Raw genomic sequence first — 22,168 nt, 5'->3', positions numbered from 1 at the left:
CATGAGGAATAGCAGAAATGAATCACTGCTGTTAGTTTTTTTTTGCACCGCCCCCCTTCCCGGCCCCACACACACCACAACGAAGTCTTCTTGACTTGATAAGAAGGGTGTTGCATCAGGGGCACAGGAGGTGGCAGCTTGTGGCGGTGGGTCTTGCAGTAGTCGTTTGGGGGGTGAGTTGTGTGTGGGTGTGTGTCTTGTGGGGGTTAGACTAACAGAGACAGTCCTGGATAAGGCCAGAGACAGATAAGAACCAATGCACTGGAGTCCTATTGTTCTGAATCATTTCAAAGAGTCTTTTTGGTGTATGCTCATCCTGAAAAAACAGGAATATTAGTCTTCTTATCGAGTCTTTTGAACTCAGCTGACAAGATTCCTCCTCTCTTCTTCCTTTTCTGGATGTGGTGGCTATGTGGGTTATGGTGGGAGATGTGTTCTTCGCCTTAGGTGCCTGAGGTTCTCACAGTGTATTCAATCTATGAGCTCACAGGACAAATGGGATGTATTGAATGTGTGGTTTGCAAAATCAGTGGAGTTATGTGGAGGTGCATCAGTATTCTTCACGCCTGTTCTGAATTTATTATTCACTGACTCGTGATTTCCTTTGCAAAACTTTTCAGCAGGGTTGCAGTTCTGGGGAAATTTGCAGGCAGAATCAACCACACCTACAGTATGTTAGATGCACCCATTGTAAGCTTATCCATGAGAACAATGTGTGTAGTCTGAACTGACCAGTGAGTAGAGCATAAGTACCTTAACAATGTGAGCCCCTTTGGAGAAATTATTATTATTATTATTATTATTAGTATTATTATTTTAAACATAAAGAAAATAATAATATAAGTTATATATTATTGTTCATTAATTATTAATATTCATAATAAATAAATTCATAAAATACAGTTTTTCAGAAGCAGATCTTCATTCTGCTATGAACATCACATATAAAAATATAATTTGCATTCTGAAGATATGTAACTGCAATGTGAAACATACAGGAAATATAATTGTTCTTAAGTCAATATGACAGTTGCTTGATTTCTCAGTGACCTAATCATTGATTTAATGAATTTAAAAAAACAATATATAAAAGAATGTTAGGATGGAATGATAGGATTTTAATCAGGTTTTTTTTCTTCTTCTAACACTACTGTCATTTTATGTTTACAATTTAAACATCATGGTTGTTTTCTGGCCAGAGCCTTGAGTTGTTGACTGTCCATTGTTGGTGTGTTATTTGCCGTCTCTTTCCTGGTGCCACTGTGGTCAGCCAGGGGTCTGGCCCAAGGAAGGGGGGCCAGGGCAGGACACTGTCCACCCCAGCGCCTAAATGTCTGATCCAGTCTGGTGGATGTCACTTGTCCAATGCTTCCCTTCATGTTACACACACACTTTCTTTCTCTCTCTCTCTCACACACACACACACACACACACACACACACACACACACACACACACACACACACACACGAATCCTGCTGCTGTTCTCCGCCTATCTTCTCCCAAGTATCCAGCCTGATCTCTCCCAACCATTGTGCAACACTTCATTAGTATGGTGAATGACAGTAGTCAGTGCTGGGGGGGTTTAATCAGCTGTGGGGGAACAGCATTACAAACTGTTTACGTAGGGTAAGAACCAAAGACACGGAGTACTCTGGTCTCTGTCAGAGCCTGTCATCAAAACACCAACACAAGTGTCTTGGCAGAGCTGTATCCTGCTCTCTGCTGTATGAGACCCTTCATCCAATTAAGCTGCGGCTCATTCTTTCAAAGTCAAGCAAACGCAATAACAAGAGTAGGTTATGGTTCACTTCCAGGAAGCAGGAAGATGTCTGCATTAGACATACTTTGTTCAAACTCCTTTTTATACCCACTACACACCTATTACATAATGGAAGGAAAGACCGGGGTAATAAAGGAAAATTTAGAGTCCAGCTATGACAAGGGAAACTGTGAAAATCAAAATGTTCTGTGGAATAGTTTTTCAAAAATATAGTTTTTTTACATAGTTTTTCAGTTAAAAATCAGTTTTGATGAGCTGTCTTGTCTTTATAGAACTGCTTTTTGAAAGCATGAACTTATACACAAACAATACAACATTACCTGGTGCACATATTACGAACAGTACTAATTATCTCTGTGCAATTAAAGTAGGAAAATGTTCCAAACTAGTTCTTCACTATGGAGTGACTCTGGAAATTATACTATTAACATTTGAGACACTAGTATCCTAGTGGCCCTAAACAAGGCATTTATCCTGAATTTACAGTAAAATACCCTGTTGTATAATTGGGTGAATCATCAACTAGTTGTTGACCCAACATTGTAAGCTGCCTTGGACAAAGACATACAAAAAAGTAAACGGTTTATAAAAAAGGTTTATAATAATACTCACTGCAGTGCCTGTGGCCTTATAACAGAGAATAATAATAATAATAATAATAATAATAATAATAATAATAATGATGTATTAATAACATTATTATAATTAAATTATTATTATTATTAGTAGTAGTAGTAGTAGTAATATGATCATCTTATTGAAGCAAGTCCATGAAAATAAATTTTAAATAAAACTACTGACACCTAAAATGTTTAGTAAATAAGGCTTCAAAAAATGAAGAGCTATTTAGCACGAATGTGGCTTTTTTGTTCTAATTCCTAACTGAACATTAAGAGTTAGAGATTAATCTTCATGCTTCCTTTTTAATTTTTTTTCGCGTTTCGCAGAAACATCGTCCTTCACAGACTTTGATCTGAACTACTGTCGCTGTTATTTATGGTGATGAAACGTATATTATTCTTAAGACATGGCAACAAAAAAGGCTAAATTAGTTAAAATGGATACAAATATAACGAGATAATGTTTTTACTATTTTTTAATTATTCCAATTTAGAAACATTAACATATATGTAAGAAAACAGCAGCGGAAAATGGGGAAACGGGGAAATGTTGAGGGAGATTATTGTCAAACCAAAACCAGATCTGCAATGCATCTTGTATATTTTACTGTTGTGATTTTTTTAAGTAAAAAATGATTTCAGACAATTTTAGTAGTATTCTATCGTATTTTCTTTTTTTTAAACGACTGCTTCGAGAACCTTTAATTTTTACTTTTCATTTTTTATTATCAGACAAATACAGGTATTATAACAATAATTAGTAAAAATATACATTTGCTCATGAAATCATTCCTAAAATGTGTGAAGCTGCAGCAGAGTGCTGGGTCTTTTATCACCATGGCATGATTTTAAAGGATAGCTGGGGGTGGCAGACAAGGGAAGGGGGTGTTCTTTCTCTGCCCACAACTTTTTTCCACGTCTTCGGCGCTTTGGATCCCAGTATCATTCTGGTTCCCGAGCCGTATCCCACCAAGAATTTTTTTTTTAAGTTTTTGTTGTTGTTTTTGCATGTATTTTCAATACCGACTTAAAGTTAAAGAGAGGGTTTTTTTTATCTAATGGTACGTTTTTTTTTTTTTTCACTTTTTTAAGGATTTGTGGCAGAGACTTTTTTTTTTTTGCGGTATCTCTCACAGAAGCTTCGGTAAAATGGTGAATTCCTGAGGGTGGGTGGACGTGTTACGTGTTACGTGTACCGAGGACCGCTGTACCAGGCATGATGAGCAACACTGGACATCCGTCTTACGAGGCTCATTTCATCCACGACGACGCTGCGGCCTCTTCGTCCCTCTACGCGCAGAAGACCCGGGTTCCTCCCATGATTTTACCGTACCAGCACAGCGGCCCCATCTCCAGCCACCCTGCGTGGATCCATACGGCTGGAGAGACGCTCCAAGCGGCCGGCCAGCCTCCCTTCCCGTTCGCCTCCAGCTGCGCTGCCCCCTCGGGCTTCTCCGCGCCGCTGGAGCCGAGCAGCGGCCACTGCCAGCAGCTCCCGAGCGCGGTGCGCGTCCCCGCCAGCCGCAGGGAGCAGAGCGGCACCAGGCCGTTTGGCGCAGCTTACCATAGTACATACCCTCCGTACGTGAGCGCAAACGTGGGGAGCGCCTGGGCTGCCCCCTCCTTCGACAGCTCCCCGGTGTACAGTGCGCGTCCTGCTCCTGGAGGAGCTCAGGGGGCTTCTGGTAGAAGCATCGGCCAAGGCTTGGGTGAGGGCTCAGAACCATTTATGTATATTTATTTATTTAGCAGACACTTTTTTTTGTCCAAAGTGACTTCCAGTGAACTCTATGTAGTGTCATCAGCCCACACACCTTATTCACCGCAGTGACTTACACTGCTAGATACACTACTTACAAGTTACAGTGGGTCACTCATCCATACGTGAGTGAAACACACTCTCTCTGTCATTCACACACTACGGGGAACCTGAACCTGAACTATAGTGCGCACACTTCTCCGACCGGTGCACACACTCATTCTCCTGTGCACACACACTCATTCTCTGGGTCCCTATGCGCTGTTTTTGTGGACTCGCAGGCCTGCACTGTGGTACAGATACTAGTGTCTGCTGCATGATTTTTGCTTGATGATTATCACAGTCCATTGAATTTGATTGTCACAGTCAATGAGAGTCACTGGTTATCATTGATTATTAACACAGGGCTTCCCTTCACTTGTAGAACATTTACATGGAATGTAGGTGTACATAATAATATGCAGTATAATTGAAATGGAAATTTTCATTATCTCCGTATACTAGGTGAATACATTTGGATTGGATATTTATTTGTAATCTTTTTATTTATGTATTTTTTTTTGGATGTGTACACTGTTTTTTTTACTGCAGTTTGAACATTGTCTTTATGTAATGCATTCCTTTTCATCCTGCCTTTCATCCTGCTTTCGCTGCAAAATGGTTTAATTAACTCTAATTATTTTAGTTAAGGCCAAACATTCATTTTCAAAGTTGTTTTGAAAAGCCTTTGGTTTAGCAGAAATTAAGCTTTTGAGCAAGGTACTTACCCTATATGTCCAATAAAATTACCCAGCTGTATAAATGGGTAAATAATTGTAACCTTAACACTGTAAGTCGCTTTTAAGAAAAGCGCCAGCTAAATGAACAAATGTAAAATGTAATGTAAATGTAAAATTTCACATCCTCAGCAATCATATTTTAAGAGATCATTTTGAATCAGGCATAATTTCACACTCGGAAATGAGGATTTTATTTTTGGATTAGAATTTTCTTAGGATTTTTTCCCCCCTTTTTATTTATAATTGCGCTTGGTTTTGTCTAAGTTTGGCATATTAACAGTGTAAATCGCAGTTTTAAATATTGCAAAAGAACAGTTCACTGCACTTGAACTCGGGGAAAAAAATATTGTTCTGAACTTGTCTACATAACAAAAATTAAAACAGCATAACCAGCTACTAGCAAACATAAATGAGCTACATAACACAACAACAAAGCAAGAACGTTTGTAATATATCAGAGTTCAGGTTCAGAATGAACTAAAACTGAAACATAAATAAAACATGAAGCCAATTAATTTTGCATTTTAACTATTAGTAAAGAAAAAAAACGTTCAGACCAAAAACGACCCCAATTCTGTGGGCAAAGTGCGCAAATAAAAACTGTTCGGTAAAAACAAAAAAGTCTCTCGGGAAAGTTTTGAAATAAGTGCTATTTAAACAGATATATTTATTTATTAATACAGATTTTAATGGTCGTTTATGAAAAGTAGTAATGAAAATCACTTTTTTTGTAAAGGTTAGTTGCGGAATACGTTATATTAGGTTAATACAATTATATTGTTTGGGAATGCATATTTTAAAGTTTTTCTGAAGCTCGAAATAATTAATTTAATTAACCCAAAGTTCTTTTATGCATGAATTAAAAGTTGTTGCGACCATATTTTACAAAAAGAGCCAATATTTGATGCAGCTTGTTTAAACCTTTAACCACTGCGTTTCACCGTTTTCTTTGCACTACATTATATTCCACGAAAACATCAAGAAATTAAAATAACAAACTCAAAATAATTAAAATGCTGAATTTATTGAAGGATTCACTGATGATGATGATGATGATGATGATTATTATTATTATTATTATTATTATTATTAATAATAATAGTAAGTTCACTGAAACGTAGAACTGTCGTCAAACCTGTCCACGTGTTATTTATATTTTTGCGCGTATTCAGGAGTTCAGGAGGAGTCGGTTTTTACACACACACACACACACACACACATTGTCAGAACCGCTCGTCCCATACGGGGTCACGGGAACCGGAGCCTAACCCGGCAACACAGGGCGTAAGGCCGGAGGGGGAAGGGGACACACCCAGGACGGGTCGGTTTTTACATTAGTAAGAAAATGTGCTGCACGTTTGCAAAAATATTTAAAATCCTCCTGAATTGTAAAGAATTTGAACAAAATTACCTGACAGCAAGACAACTACAAAATGATGGGCACGTGATGTAGACATGTTGACTTCTCATGAGCATTTTGGTTCACACATGGTTCTCTCTCCGTGGTGCTGAAAACAGCCACGAATGCCTGTCTCTGGGGTGTTATCTAACAGAAACTTGACACTACAAGTGAAGTTTCTTATTTTATGACGTTTGTATGCGTGCATTTCAGCTGATATTTCTCATTAACTGACATTAACTGTACTTTGAGGTCAAATGCAGAAAGCATCTCAAAGCTGAGTTAAAAACAATATGAGGGTAAACTGGTAGCAGCTGGTAGCCCAGTGGTTAGCGCTGCTGCCATGGGACCCAAAGATGACAGGTTCCAGTCTCACTCTAGCTGTAGTACCCCTAGGCAAGGTACTTACCCTAAAATCCCTCTAGAAAAATTACTTGGCTTTGTAAACAGGCGGATAATTGTAAGCGGCTTTGGGGAAAAGTGTCAGCTAACTGAACAAATCTAAGGTACTGCCCTACTTCTGAGTTCTTTCCTGTAAAGCCTGTTTCTTCATGGTTTCCAGCAATGATCATAACGGATGAAATCACTGCAATGTCTGATGTCTCACGCTGCCTTTGTTAGATGTTTTTGATGACTTTGCTGAGGGACGGGAATGTGTGAACTGCGGCGCAATGTCCACACCACTGTGGCGCCGAGATGGGACGGGCCACTACCTGTGCAACGCCTGTGGGCTCTACCATAAAGTGAATGGCTTCAATCGACCGCTCATCAAGCCCCAAAGACGTCTGGTGAGCAAATGAGCATCTGCCACTATTAATATTAATAGTAGTAGGTGGAGTAGTAGTTAAAGGCATAGATTGTTAAACTAAATGCTGCTCATTTAAGTACAAGGAGTGTCCTGGCAGCAGTATTAACACTCACATAAAAATTCCAGCTTAAAAATGGGTGTAATGGTAAATTGTTTTACATTGATTTATTTATGTATTTTTTTAGCTGATGCTTTTCTTCAAAGCAACTTAGTGTTAGTCTACCTACAATTATTTACCCATTTATACTGCTGGGCAATTTTACCGGAGCAATTTAGGGTTAAGCACGTTGCTCAAGGATACTACAGTGGGAGGTGGGATTCAGATTTGTGTTGCTTGTTTTGAATAAAATGATTGGCTATGAACCATTACTAATGCACTGACATCCAGCTGAAATGTGTGTTTATTAGTCATCCAAAATGATGCACTTTAATAAAGTATTTATTTATCATGACGTTGACACTCAACTGTAATACAGGCAAATGTGTAATAGAGCCGCAGTAATGAATTTTGCCTCTTTCTGTGTCTATCCTTTTGTCAGTCTGTCACCAGAAGGGAGGGGTTGTTCTGCAATAACTGCCACACCACTACCACCACACTGTGGCGTCGAAGTCCAGAGGGGGAGACCGTTTGCAATGCTTGTGGCCTCTACACCAAACTCCACGGGGTTAGGGAGAGATACCCGAAGATACATATAACTTTGTTTAGTACATTTTTTTTAACTCATTAGGAGGTCCCTAGAGGAAGGAAGACTTGAATGTTGGATTCTTATCTTTCCCTGACTCTCAGATTCCCCGACCACTGGCCATGAAGAAGGAAGGGATTCAAACCCGGAAACGGAAGCCTAAGAGCTTCATCAAATCGAAACAAGGTAAGTTCCTTGCTGCCAGAGAATTTAAACATACGGTTATACACATAGATATGGGGAGGTGCTGTATGAAGAGGTGTTGTGAACATCTCGTTTCTCTGACACAGGTACATCCAACCCCGACACCCACAAGCCCACCAGCTCCTCCAGCTTCAGCTGTATTAGCCAATCAGCAGCATTACTCAAGGGGCAGCAGTCAGTCAAAAGAGAACCAGACATCCTACCACTGTACACCTTCCACAGCCCACAACAAAATGTAGGAGCCTCCAGCCACTGTGGGCCACTGCAGTATGGAGTGTGACCTGGAGGAGATTGCCATGAGGTCTCCTACCCTCATCTCCCTCTTCAGACTATGCCCATTCCATCCTGAGTGAACATCTGTAGAAGCATCAGTTCTTCAACATTGCCCCTTGATGACTGTGCTGAGCCTGCCATCCCCAACAGCTGATTGTGAGTCACCTTGTATGTGGCCTACAGAGGACATCTCCAGATCCCGTGAGGACCACCGGTGGACACAAAGTTGTAACTGTCACATTGTTTTAACCGCACAGCCATAGACAGGTTGTACTCTTATTTCTGGTTCCCTCTTCTCCTTCGCCAGCACACAAATGTCTTTCTCGTTAAAAGTACCAGCATAGCCTAGTGTGAATTACCACGCATTCTGACTTCCTCTAGGAGTTTTTTTTTACATAAAATTTCCACTCTTTTAGAATGCCCCAGTGCAAACGTGTTTTGCATGCAACGCTATTTTTAAACGAATACCACACTGTATGTTTGTCCAAAGAGACCCACTGCCATACAGCCACAGCCTCTCATTGTGAACGCTAATATGTAATTTTGCAGATTTTTTTTTTTTTAATCTACTCGGCAGAAAGGAGATAAGTAATAGGAGTAAAACTGGAACCATAATATTAAAAAAGTGTTTTTTGATTCCATAAGATTAAGAACCTGGAACTTTGAACACATATGTGAATGTGAATAAAGTGAATATATTACTTCACTGATTATTTCCTATTGTACCCAACATCACAGAAGAGCTTTGATGTTCACAGAATTTTGAGGGTTTGGATTTATCTAAATTTGACATGAGAACATTATTTAAATTCGGAAAAACTGATTTCCACGGACAAGCAATTTCACAGCTGGTGTTCGGTTTATAACACAGCTTCTTGCCTCATAGCTATTTCCACATTTTACTTCTGATACGAAGGATGTAATCATATAAAGCACAGGTAAGAAGGGGGATCAGGTGGGAGCATATATGACAAGTTCTGACAAATTCTTTTACCTGACAAATTCTTTCCCTCCTGTGTACAAGGAACTTCAATTTTAGAGCTGGTGTTTTGCCAAATTTAAGTTCTGGCATATTTGTGTTCTTGAAGTCACATTGCCAGTTACTGTGAAAGTCATTGCCATCATGTGGGAAGAGAAGCACATTGACTAAAAAATAAGTCACAGCTGCAAAGTGTAGGAAAATACCTCACTTTATATAGTAAATGTTATTTCTATAACATCACTTAATATCATAAAAAATGTTATAGCTTGACTTACCATCAAGGGTACAAAATATGGCATGAATTTATTTTTTTTGTAAATTTACATCTTTAAATTTATTTTTAATGTGATCAGTCGAAATGGCTGTCCAGATCAGTGGTTTAGCGCTAATATTAAATGTTTTGATGCTGTGACTAAGAATATCCTTTTTCCAGTGGAAGAGATGGTTTCAAAAGAATAACGCTCTGGCATAGAAATAAAAACTAGGAACCTATAATTTTGTAACTATTATAGAAAGACAGAAATTAACCCCCTCTTTGTGTGCCTAAAATAGGTGGGTGCTGCAAACCTGTTCCTCCAGAATATTCATAAATTTCATGGCGAACATGGAAATTTCTAACCCCTGTGGCCTCTGCCCAAATTTCCTTAGTGGTTAAGAAATAAAAATGGATGAACAGGAAAATGGTGAAAATGACTTCAGCATCATGTCCTGTTTGTCCTCCTTATCCCGAGCAAATCCTCGATGTCTCTCGCACAAATCAAAGCACGTTCATTTGGAAATATACTTGTTCTTATAGCTTCACGATTAATTAATTTTCTATTGGTGTAAGGCTACATTAAAGCCTTATGATATTTATTTCATTATTGTTGAGCATATGCATCACATTCAGTGATTGAAATGTAATATTATAGCATAAGATCTTATTGCTTCTTATGTTTCTCAAAATTGCATTACACATTTTGTTTCAGCTCCTCCGTGAACCGCCACCTTATCGTGGTGGAGGGGTTTGAGTGCCTGAATGAGTCCAGGAGCTATGTTGTCTGGGGCTACATGCCCCTGGTAGGGTCTCCCATGGCAGACAGGTCCTGGATGACAGACGAGACAAAGCGCGGTTCAAAAACCCCTTATGACAAAAAAATCAAGGCGTCCGTTTACCCCGCCCGGTATGGGGTCACCGGGGCCCCACCCTGGAGCCAGGCCTGGGGGGGGGGCTCGCATGCGAGCGCCTGGTGGCCAGGTCTATGCCCACGGGGCCTGGCCGGGCTCAGCCCGAAGCCACAACGTGGAGCCGCTCTTCGGTGGGCTCACCACCTGCCGGAGAAACCATAAGGGGCCGGTGCGTTGTGATTTGGGCGGTGGTCGGGGCCGAGTGCCCGGCCGACCCAAACCTCGGGCGCCAACTCTGGTTTTTGGGACTTGGAATGTCACCTCACTGGCGGGGAAGGAGCCTGAGCTGGTGCGGGAAGTTGAGAGATACCGTCTAGATATAGTCGGGCTCACTTCCACTCACAGCTTGGGTTCTGGAACCACTCTACTCGATCGAGGGTGGACTCTCCACTATTCTGGCGTTGCCCAAGGTGAGAGGCGGCGGGCTGGTGTGGGCTTATTAATAGCCCCCCAGTTCAGCCGCCATGTGTTGGAGTCTACCCCGGTGAATGAGAGGGTCATCTCCCTACGCCTTCGGGTCAGGGAACGGTCTCTCACTGTCGTTTGTGCTTATGCGCCTAGCGGCAGTGTAGAGTACCCGGCCTTTTTAGAGTCCCTGGGGGGCGTGCTGGAAAGCGCTCCCACTGGGGACTCTGTCGTTCTACTGGGGGACTTTAACGCCCACGTGGGCAGCGACAGTGATACCTGGAGGGGCGTGATTGGGAGGAACGGCCTCCCTGATCTGAACCCGAGCGGTGAGTTGTTATTGGATTTCTGTGCTAGTCGCGGTTTATCCATAACGAACACCATGTTCATGCATAAGGGTGTCCACCAGTGCACTTGGCACCAGGACACCCTAGGTCGGAGGTCGATGATCGACTTTGTAGTCGTTTCTTCTGACCTTCGGCCATATGTCTTGGACACTCGGGTGAAGAGAGGGGCTGAGCTGTCAACTGATCACCACCTGGTGGTGAGTTGGATTCGATGGCGGGGGAAAAAGCTGGACAGACCTGGCAGGCCCAAACGCATAGTGAGGGTCTGTTGGGAACGTTTGGCGGAGGCCCCTGTCAGAGAGGTCTTCAACTCCCACCTCCGACAGAGCTTCAACCAGGTCCCGAGGGAGGTGGGGGACATTGAGTCTGAATGGACTATGTTCCGCTCCTCCATTGTCGGTGCGGCTGTTCGGAGCTGCGGCCATAAGGTCTCCGGTGCCTGTCGCGGCGGCAATCCCCGAACACGGTGGTGGACACCGGAAGTAAGGGATGCCGTCAAGCTGAAGAAGGAGTTCTATCGGGCCTGGCTGGCTCATGGGACTCCTGAAGCAGCTGACGGGTACCGACGGGCCAAACGGAGCGCGGCTCTGGCAGTCGCCGCGGCAAAAACTCGGGCTTGGGAGGAGTTCGGTGAGGCCATGGAGGAAGACTTTCGGTCGGCCTCAAAGAGATTCTGGCAAACCGTCCGGCGACTCAGAGGGGGGAAGCGGTGTTCCACGAACACTGTTTACAGTGGAAGTGGTGCGCTGCTGACCTCAGCTGAGGATGTTCTCGGGCGGTGGAAGGAGTACTTTGAGGATCTCCTCAATCCCTCCGACACGCCTTCCGTAGAGGAAGCTGAGGCTGGGGACTCGGAGGGGGACTCGTCCATTACCCTGGCTGAAGTTGCTGAGGTAGTCAAAAAACTCCTCGGTGGCAAGGCTCCGGGGGTGGATGAGATCCGCCCCGAGTTTCTCAAGTCTCTGGATGTTGTGGGGCTGTCTTGGCTGACACGCCTCTGCAGCATCGCGTGGAGTTCGGGAACGGTGCCTCTGGACTGGCAGACCGGGGTGGTGGTCCCTCTTTTTAAGAAGGGGGACCGGAGATTGTGTTCCAACTACAGGGGGATCACACTCCTTAGCCTCCCTGGGAAAGTCTATGCCAGGGTACTGGAAAGGAGAATCCGACCGATAGTCGAACCTCGGATTCAGGAGGAGCAATGCGGTTTTCGCCGTGGCCGTGGAACACTGGACCAGCTCTATACCCTCACTAGGGTGTTGGAGGGTTCGTGGGAGTTTGCCCAACCAGTCCATATGTGTTTTGTGGACCTGGAGAAGGCATTCGACCGTGTCCCTCGTGGCATCCTGTGGGGGGTGCTTCGGGATTATGGGGTTCGGGGCTCGTTGCTACGGGCTGTTCGTTCCCTGTATGACCGGAGCAGGAGCTTGGTTCGCATTGCCGGCAGTAAGTCAGACCTGTTCCCGGTGCATGTTGGACTCCGCCAGGGCTGCCCTTTGTCACCGATTCTGTTCATTATTTTTATGGACAGAATTTCTAGGCGCAGTCAGGGAACGGAGGGTGTCTGTTTTGGTGGCCGCGAGATCTCGTCTCTGCTTTTTGCGGACGATGTGGTCCTGTTGGCTTCATCAAGTCAAGACTTGCAGCGTGCACTGGGGAGGTTTGCAGCCGAGTGCGAAGCGGCGGGGATGAGAATCAGCACCTCCAAATCCGAGGCCATGGTTCTCAGTCGGAAAAAGGTGGATTGCTCCCTCCGGGTTAGGGGGGAGTTGCTCCCTCAAGTGGAGGAGTTTAAGTATCTTGGGGTCTTGTTCACGAGTGAGGGAAAAATGGAGCGGCAGGTCGACAGACGGATCGGTGCGGCGTCCGCAGTAATGCGGTCATTGTACCGGTCTGTTGTGGTGAAGAGGGAGCTGAGTCGTAAGGCGAAGCTCTCAATTTACCGGTCGATCTACGTTCCTACCCTCACCTATGGTCATGAACTCTGGATCATGACCGAAAGAATGAGATCGCGGATACAAGCGGCAGAAATGAGTTTCCTCCGCAGAGTGGCTGGGCGCACCCTTAGGGATAGGGTGAGGAGCTCAGTCACCCGGGAGGAGCTCGGAGTAGAGCCGCTGCTCCTCCGCATCGAGAGGAGCCAGTTGAGGTGGCTCGGGCATCTGTTCCGGATGCCTCCTGGATGCCTCCCTGGGGAGGTGCTCCGGGCTTGTCCCACTGGGAGGAGGCCTCGGGGCAGACCCAGGACACGTTGGAGAGACTATGTCTCCCGGCTGGCCTGGGAACGCCTTGGGGTTCCCCCAGAGGAACTGGAGGAGGTGTGCGGGGAGAGGGAGGTCTGGAGTACTCTGCTCGGACTGCTGCCCCCGCGACCCGGCCCCGGATAAAAGCGGAGGAAGATGGATGGATGGATGGATGGATTTTGTTTCAGTACTAACTAAACTGGCGTTTAATGTGAACTCAAGAATGAGTAAAATTTCTTGATAAATACGTATATACTGTTTGCACTTGGACAGTCGGACAAACACAACCTATAGAAGCAGGCACAATATTACACGCAACACTGAACGTGAGTTTCTAAATTCAGTTTCTTTGACAGTTCTTCCATTCATCCCCCATGAAACATCTCGTCCCAGGATTTCATGGGAATTTGACAGGAAGCTTGGAAAAAAATGTTCTCAAATTATGAAGGGCACAGGTTTGCTAATTTAAGTGCTAAGTCACACACACACACACACACACACACACACACACACACACACACACACACACACACACACACACACACAAAACATTTTCGGAACCGCTCGTCCCATACAGGGTCACGGGGAACCGGAGCCTACCCGGTAACACAGGGCGGAAGGCCGGAGGGGGAGGGGACACACCCAGGACGGGACGCCAGTCCGTCGCAAGGCACCCCAAGCGGGACTCAAACCCCAGACACTCTGGAGAGCAGGACTGTGGTCCAACCCACTGCGTCACCGCACCGCCATGTGCTAAGTCACATCAAACCTAATTATTTTTTTTACAAAATGCCATAATACTCTTAGTGGGGTTATCCTGGCAGTGCTTAGAGAAAAGCTGCAGAAGAACATTCTTTTCCCTTTATTGAATTTAATCCAGTTACAAATATGCATCTCCACATTTCTCCTTAAAATCATCAAAACACTAAAACATAACAAAGAAGAACTTTAAATATTGTGCTTAACTACAAATGCGGCAACAACGGCAGTAGTAATGGCAGCAGTAGTAGGTTTCCTTCATTTTCACCCCCTATTTACCCTGGTCAGGGTTGCGGCAGTCCAGTCCACAGCCTATTCTGCAATCAAGTCTGGGCCAGGGGGTTCACCCTGGATGGGGCACCAGTCCATCGCAGGGTAGCCACACAGATACACACCCTACACGTCATATACAGAGGAGTTCCAATCCACCTAAACTGCATGTCTTTGGAATGCGGGAGGAAACCGGAGCACCCTGATCAGGAAACCCGCACAGACAGTGGGGAAATAAGCAAACACAGAATTAGCCAGATTCGACCACGACAACAGCAATAATAGTAATAATAGAGTGCAACAATACCGAGGCCCACGTGCTCGGTCATGTGACTCCACTCGAAAGTATCGCAGTAAGCGGAGCTCGGCAGCGAGTGTTTCCTCTTACAGCGCTGCAAGGATCGGGTGAAACAGCACAGGTACGTGACTCTTACATTTATTTACTCAGCGGACGCTTTCCACCAAAGCGACTTACAAGGGACACTAGTGTTATCAGCCCACACACCTTATTGACCAAGGTGACTTACACTGCTAGATACACTACTTACAAGGGGTCACTCATCCATACATCAGTGAAACACACTCTCTCTGTCACTCACACACTATGCCATGGCATGGGAACCTGAACAGCATCTCTTTGACAGTGGGAGGAAACCAGAGCACCTGGAGTAAACCCACACAGACACGGGGAGAACATGCAAACTCCACACAGACTGAGCGGGGTTCGAACCCATGTTCTCTCGCACCACCCAGGAGCTGTGAGACAGCAACGCTATACTATAGATAAACTGCTGTTTATTTATTTTAACTTAAAATAAATAAAAACTAGTGCATTTACTGTTTGGGGTATAACAGCCCGTCGCTGTATTTGCTGGTGTCCAACTTTTCACCTTGTTTTGTCACAAATATCTGATCTGGACCAAGGTGACTTACACTGATATATTACTTACAGGGTCACTCTTCCATACATCACACTCTTTCTGTCACTCACAATACATTTCAGCTTAATATATATTTTTATTGTTTTCTTTATCTTCATTCATGTGAGACAGAAGGCTATAAATACATTAACAATTTGCTTTTAGCTTTATTTTTGTGGAATCATTTCCACTAGTTACACATTATTATTACAGCTCCTCTGCTTAATATATAAAATAGTGCACATGCAGCACAGCGCTTACACAGTTATGAGTTTTAAAAAAAAGTATTTACTGTGCTTTTTTGGTGAAAAAGGTTCAGATACAGGAAATAAAATTATTTAGAGTGTTTAACATCTTAGAAAAAAACAATGTGAACCATGTAAGCTTTTCTCTATTTTAAACTTAGTTCCTCTTTTGTGCTCTTACTGGAAAAAACCTAGTTGTTTTGACAGGGGACAAACAACATGTGTGACAGTAACTCTATATGCTACGCAAAGGTCACTTTCTCAGGAAATGATCAGCGGGGTATCTTCTGAATGTGAGTCAATATAATGGGAACTCGGGAAGAACCTTTACAGATCAGACTAATAATGATCATCGATTAAAAACTTTTCTCTTGTCATTAAGAGAATGAGTGAAAGATTACAATTTATCAAATTCCTTATTACTAACATGTTCTTCATTTTGAGAAATATGCAAACATTTATGACCACGTTGTACATTTGCATGTCTCTTGGGTAACACGTGGGGTTGTTGATAACAATTATCATGGGAATAAGCCTGCTTGACTCATTACTTCTCTTGCTCTGGTGAGAACCATGTGATCTGTTACTGGCCTGAAATAGCTCTGTGGATATGATATTGATCTGTAAAACCCTCACCTCCAAAACTATTAAATAATGATTTAACTGCATTGCTGTGTGGCTGGTTGAAGGATGGGAGGATGCTGCATGGCCAAGGTAAAGGCACTGGACAGCTAGTTTAATTCTCAAGAAGAGCCCTTACTGACCAACCAACTGGGGCACAGGGCACCTTTAACATAAACCAAGCCAATACTCTTGCTATGAAATAGAAACAGCACCAACAACAGAAACTAGGCCAGTATAGCAGCAAGCCTTGTTTTGGACCCAACAGGACCACTTCCCCAGAGGTCTTTCACAAAGTCTATAGACCAGCTGCTTTAATATCCCTCCTGATGCTCTCCCAATACACAGCAGCTGATTATCATTATTCAGTTAGAGGCCGGAACAAGCTGCGGGGGGAGCTGTCAGTAGCTCTGCCTCCTGCAAGGGTTTCACAGTCCACCAGGTGGCAGCTGTTATAACGTATATGACAGTTGGTTATTGGTTCATAGCACAGTTACATGACTGTGTCTTGCAGGATGTGGCAGTTTTCCTTCCTTTGCTTGCTCTCTGCCATGTCCGTCACTTGGGCTGAACCAGATTTCCCTGCAGTCTCAGACGAAATGGTCAACTATATCAACGAGGCTAACACCACATGGAAGGTGGGGACATACTATTGTATTTTTTGTATATATTTCTGAATTAAGCACAGAATACAATCTAACAGTTTATAAGGAGGTGAATTTATTTATTTACTTAAATCTGGCCGAGTTAAATACTGCCTACGAACCTCCTTACATTTTTCGTATTGAACTGGTGACGGTAACATATTTGACATGTTCCCAGTATCAGTATGTACATTTTGCTCAACCCTTCCAACATAGATTATGTGTGCACTATGGACATGTAATAATGACATACTGTTGTAATGAGTTAAAGTATTGTTATTGTGAACCGCTCCAGAAATTAGAAGTCATCTACAAATCCCTCTACTGTAGTTTGTTTTCATATCCTATCTTGTTTCGCTGCTTTAGGCTGGTCTCAACTTCCCTAACGTTGACTACAGCTATGTGAAGAAGCTGTGTGGAACTTTTATGGATGGACCAATGCTCCCTGTCTTGTGAGTGGCTTTGATGTTTCAATGGGGAAAATACTAGTCCTTAAGATGAGGTGTACAGATGTACTTATACTTACAACTTCTGTCATTGCCGTACTTCCTCGTGCTTGTTACTGATAACTTTTTCATCTAAAATAATTCTTCCCATTGCTTTTCCCATTTGTGAACTACTTCTCAAGGGTACAATAGTAGGACACCTTGAGACTTGGAACAGCACCCCTTAGATTTCTGGATGAATTCCTTGACCACTGCTTTATGTTCCTCTCATTTGTATGTGATTTGGCACAATTTTGATGGCATAATGTTTTACGTTGGTGTATATGGTACAGAAGGAAGTTAATTTTTGGGTGATTCGGTGACAGCTCAGCAGTGGAGCATCACTGCTTTGCTTCCTCCCTCTGCAGGGACGAGTATGCTAGTGACATTGAACTACCTGAAAGCTTTGACCCCCGGGACCAGTGGCCCAACTGCCCCACCTTGAAGGAGATCCGAGACCAGGGGTCCTGTGGCTCATGTTGGGTAAGACTTGGAATTTGTGTACAGGCACAAGCCACTCGTCAGTCTTCCATTGACCAGGGATGAAGAGGTTCACCTGACAGATGCATACGCACTGACCTCTGACCTTCCGCCAGGCCTTTGGTGCAGTCGAGGCGATCTCCGACCGAATCTGCATCCACAGCAATGGCAGCGTGAGCTTGGAGATCTCTGCCGAGGACCTGCTGTCTTGCTGCCACACCTGCGGCTTTGGGTGCGCGTATGAGCATGTAAATGTGTCAGCTACCGCGACAGTTTGTTTTTTTTGTTCATGTGTTATGAGACTGTTTTCAGGGAGGTCAGATAAGCGACACCATTTTAATCAGTACGTTGTTCTCTCTGCAGGTGCCACGGCGGATACCCAAGAGCCGCCTGGAACTACTGGATGAAGAAGGGCCTGGTGACTGGTGGACTGTATAACTCTCATGTGGGTGAGTGTCGGTGTCTGCCTTCTGTATGCTGTGTCTTCTTGACCCAGCTTCAAGGTAAAGATCATTACACCAGTTTGTGAACATCAAACATTGTCATTATTTATGAACTGAAAGTAGTATTTTTCGGATTGCATTGTTACACCTCAGGCTGCCGACCCTACACCATTCCTCCATGCGAACACTATAGTGACGGCACACGCCCCCCTTGCGCCGGAGAGATGGGGCGCACACCCAAGTGCCGACTCCAGTGCGAGGCAGGATACAAACCCTCCTACCATGAAGATAAACACTTTGGTAAAACTGAACTAACTGAAAGAAGTGACAACCTTATATTTCCACTCCATAATAATGAGGAAGTCTTTGGGCTAATAATAAAAATGTAATTTCCTGCCATGTGTCACAATAAAATTGAATCTGTGAATTTTTTCACATTGTTTATGTGTACTGCTCACCTTCATTATGGCGCAAAGGGGTCTTTATCTGTGCTTTACTTAACGCAATCTTTATTGTGCTCTAAACCCAACACTCACTGCAGGAATGACGACCTATCATGTACGATCCTCGGAGGAGCAGATTATGACTGAACTCTACAAGAATGGCCCGGTGGAAGCTGCTTTCTACGTCCACAGCGACTTCATCAGCTACAAGAGTGGTGAGGATACAGTGCTGTACCTTACTTTGAGATGAAGGAAGGTGTTTGCTATGGAGATAAGGCAGTGCAGTGCAGTGCACGCACACACACACATACATACATACACAACGTCTACAACCATTTGTCTTGAGCGGGGTCGCAGCAAGCTGGAGCCTCACCCAGCAGCACAGGGTGCAAGGGACACACCCGGGATGGGACGCCAGTCCATTGCAAGGTATCCCAAGCAGGACTTGAACCCCAGACCCACCACACAGCAGGCACAGGCCAAACCTGCTGCACCACCACATCCCCCCAGTGCAGTGCAATGGATGCTTTTTTTTTTTACTGAAGCAGTTTGGGTCAAGAAAGTATTTTATGAGCCCCAGTCTGAGGATCTGAACATGGAACGTCTTGAAATGGACCACTGGCATGGCTGTCTTAGAGTTCTTTAGCCATTATGCCACCGCTTGTCAGTATTGTTTGCTCATAAATGTGAATGAGAATTAAATTCTCCTTTGGAATAAATTAACTTTACGTTCCCGATCTCCCTTTTCCATCCTTCACAGGTGTGTACCAACATGTAAGAGGTATGGTACTGGGCGGCCATGCTGTTAAGATCCTAGGCTGGGGAACAGAGAATGGTACACCATATTGGCTGGCTGCCAACTCATGGAACACAGACTGGGGTGATAATGGTAAGTTCTAAGGGTGTGTGGAGAGAAGTACTATGTTACAGCTTCCACTCAACAACTTTTAATTACACAATGTAACAAAATTTTTATTATGCCGATTTTGTTGAATTTTCCATTCAGTTTTGTTACATTAAGTATACTTTTGGCATTAGTTTGTACAATATTTCAGTTTTTAGAAAAATATTCCACATTCTTGAAATTACCACGTTTTTGTGAATTTTGGCACCGGGTTCCAAGGACCAAATATTCCAGTGCCTTTTAGGATCTGATGCTTTCTAGAATGTTTTGGTCCTTTCTAGAACGTTCTGGTACCTTGTAATGCACTCATTGTATTTTTCTGCAATATGTATGTCGCTTTAGAGAAAAGCGTCTGCTAAATGAATAAACGTAAATGTAAATGTTCTGGAATCTTCCGATGGCTGCAAGATTCTGTGGCTACAGCTGACACCCTAGAAGAACTAGTCAGTAAAGTTTAACAAATCGTAATGCAAAAATCAACATGTCTAAGAACTTGGAACAATATTCACTTCCATAGATTCCATAGGTTCCTGTTTATTAGACAGGGTGCCCTTTAACCTAAGCAGTCATTGAAACTAAACAAAGAAAAAGTCAAAAAATTAATTTTTCCTCTCACACAACCAACATACCAAAGGCCTGCATCTGTACAGCATTTTTATTTATGACTTTACTCATGATGGGATTCTATTTGTATGATTATCTCAAGGACTACGTGATGTATGCAAGTAGCAACTTTCACTATAATTTGTATTCATCTACCTGAGTGTTTCATTTTGCCAGTTACGTGTACTTTATACTTTGCAACACAGCCCTTCCAGGTCTTTAGATTTCAGTGGATCTAGAATGCAGTCCTGCTCTAACCAAAGCATTTCTGGCTTTGTTGACTCAGTTCCTTTCTCTTTTCAGGATTCTTCAAGATTTTGCGAGGAAAGAACCACTGTGGGATTGAGTCTCAAATTGTTGCTGGGATTCCCAAAAACTAGTGTGCTCATAATGCTGCTAGAAAAATTAAGCTAAAAAAGGAGACTTTCTGTAAAATGTTCTGTGAGGCCTGCCTGTGTACATTTGTACATTTGACCTACCTGGTGCCTGACTGCTTCAGTGTAGTCATGGAATAATTCACTTTTATTCTGAAAAATAAAGTCTATTATATATCTTCTTTCTGTATTGCACTTGTGACGTGACACATTTTGCCAAGCCTATAATGACAGGTAACTGCAGAGATGTCATTTCAGAGCCAGGGTCTTTACCTGGATGCTGTTATGATCCTGTGCTGTTCATAAAACCAATTTAAAAAAATATTTTACTGGCCATCAAGAAGCGACCGATTCATCACACAAACATTTTTGTCAGAATCTAGGCACGTAACGCTAATTTTCAAGAAGTGTAATAATAGACGTGTACCTCTGTGTATTTGCTGGGTACTTTCTGTTAAAATCTGGGGTTTTGTTATGAATAACAAAAATAACAGAAATCACACAAATCCATTTCTTGGAGACAGAGGTTAAGTTGCCATATGCACATAGGCCTGTTTGGTTAAATCAAGCACCTTCCCACACTGCCCCTTTGTGGCCATTCTCAAGAAGGAGTTGTGGAGCCCTTTGGTAGAGAGGCCTGTGGAGAAGACCTCCTGTGCTGGAGGCCCACCAGCGGACTCACACTCGTGACTCTCACATGTTGCTTTCACCACAGAAACATGGAGAAGTTGTGGTTTGGTTTTGGTTTCCTTTTCGCTTTTCCCACAGTAGATCAAAATTAGTTCACTGTGTCTTTTAGTTTACTCAACCAGTGTTTTTATGTAATTTCGAAATGTTTTCAATTTTCTAACCTTTACTTAAATTGTGTACAGGATTATTTTTTAAATAAATAGCAAGCTGTATTTGCCTGTTATAATAAAGTCACATTTAAGAAGCTGTATAGTCCCAGCTTTGTTATGTTGACACATTTACATTTATTCATTTAGCTGATGCTTTTCTCCAAAGTGACCAACAATGTTAAGGAATTTACAATTATTTACTCATTTATACAGCTGTGTAATTTCACTGGAGCAATTCAGGGTAACTACATTGCTCAAGGGTACTATAGCCGGTGGTGGGACTCGAACCTGCAACCTTCAGGTGCAAAGGCAGAAGCCACCTATTGTAAACCTTAATATCAATTTTTAAAGGATATTATGTTCCACACATTTTGACTATAAGGGATGCCAGGTAATGAGATTTCAAGCAAAATTCCTTGAATTTGGAAAGCATGTGTTCCACACACACTATATCACACATTCTGAAGCTTTGAACATATATGTAGTGTAGCGCTCCCAAGTGGTGTTGTTAGGTGTGGAGAGAGTGCCACATCCAAGAGCACGTTACTGAATGTATATCTTTCTTTGTCATAACTTTGAGAAAGACGCAGAAAAACAGAACTACGTACAAGCATGAACACTAACATAAGCAATTTACATAAACCCCCTCAGCTGCGTTACAGTACTTTTTTTTACATATTTCTCATTTT

The 22,168-nt window shown here is 43.2% G+C and overlaps 2 protein-coding genes across 2 annotated transcripts; both read left to right on the top strand.

Moving 5' to 3' along the window:
• Positions 1-3,482: 3,482 nt before the first annotated feature.
• On the top strand, positions 3,483-8,897 carry LOC108918951 (transcription factor GATA-4-like). The gene is made up of 5 exons (XM_029258676.1): positions 3,483-4,112; positions 6,962-7,128; positions 7,688-7,813; positions 7,936-8,017; positions 8,122-8,897. Exons 1-5 carry the CDS (start codon positions 3,620-3,622, stop codon positions 8,313-8,315), a joined length of 1,062 nt encoding a protein of 353 aa, XP_029114509.1. The 5' UTR covers positions 3,483-3,619; the 3' UTR covers positions 8,316-8,897.
• Positions 8,898-14,878: 5,981 nt separating this feature from the next.
• Positions 14,879-20,985, top strand: LOC108921214 (cathepsin B-like). The gene is made up of 10 exons (XM_018730566.2): positions 14,879-14,897; positions 16,779-16,902; positions 17,275-17,360; positions 17,762-17,876; positions 17,990-18,105; positions 18,237-18,322; positions 18,470-18,616; positions 18,858-18,974; positions 19,520-19,648; positions 20,570-20,985. The coding sequence occupies exons 2-10, from the start codon at positions 16,780-16,782 to the stop codon at positions 20,644-20,646; spliced, it is 996 nt and encodes a 331-aa protein (XP_018586082.1). The 5' UTR covers positions 14,879-14,897; position 16,779; the 3' UTR covers positions 20,647-20,985.
• Positions 20,986-22,168: the final 1,183 nt, after the last annotated feature.

This window comes from Scleropages formosus, chromosome 15, assembly GCF_900964775.1.
Source record: "Scleropages formosus chromosome 15, fSclFor1.1, whole genome shotgun sequence".
NCBI lineage: Eukaryota > Metazoa > Chordata > Actinopteri > Osteoglossiformes > Osteoglossidae > Scleropages > Scleropages formosus.
This window is presented reverse-complemented; position numbering and strand designations above follow the sequence as displayed.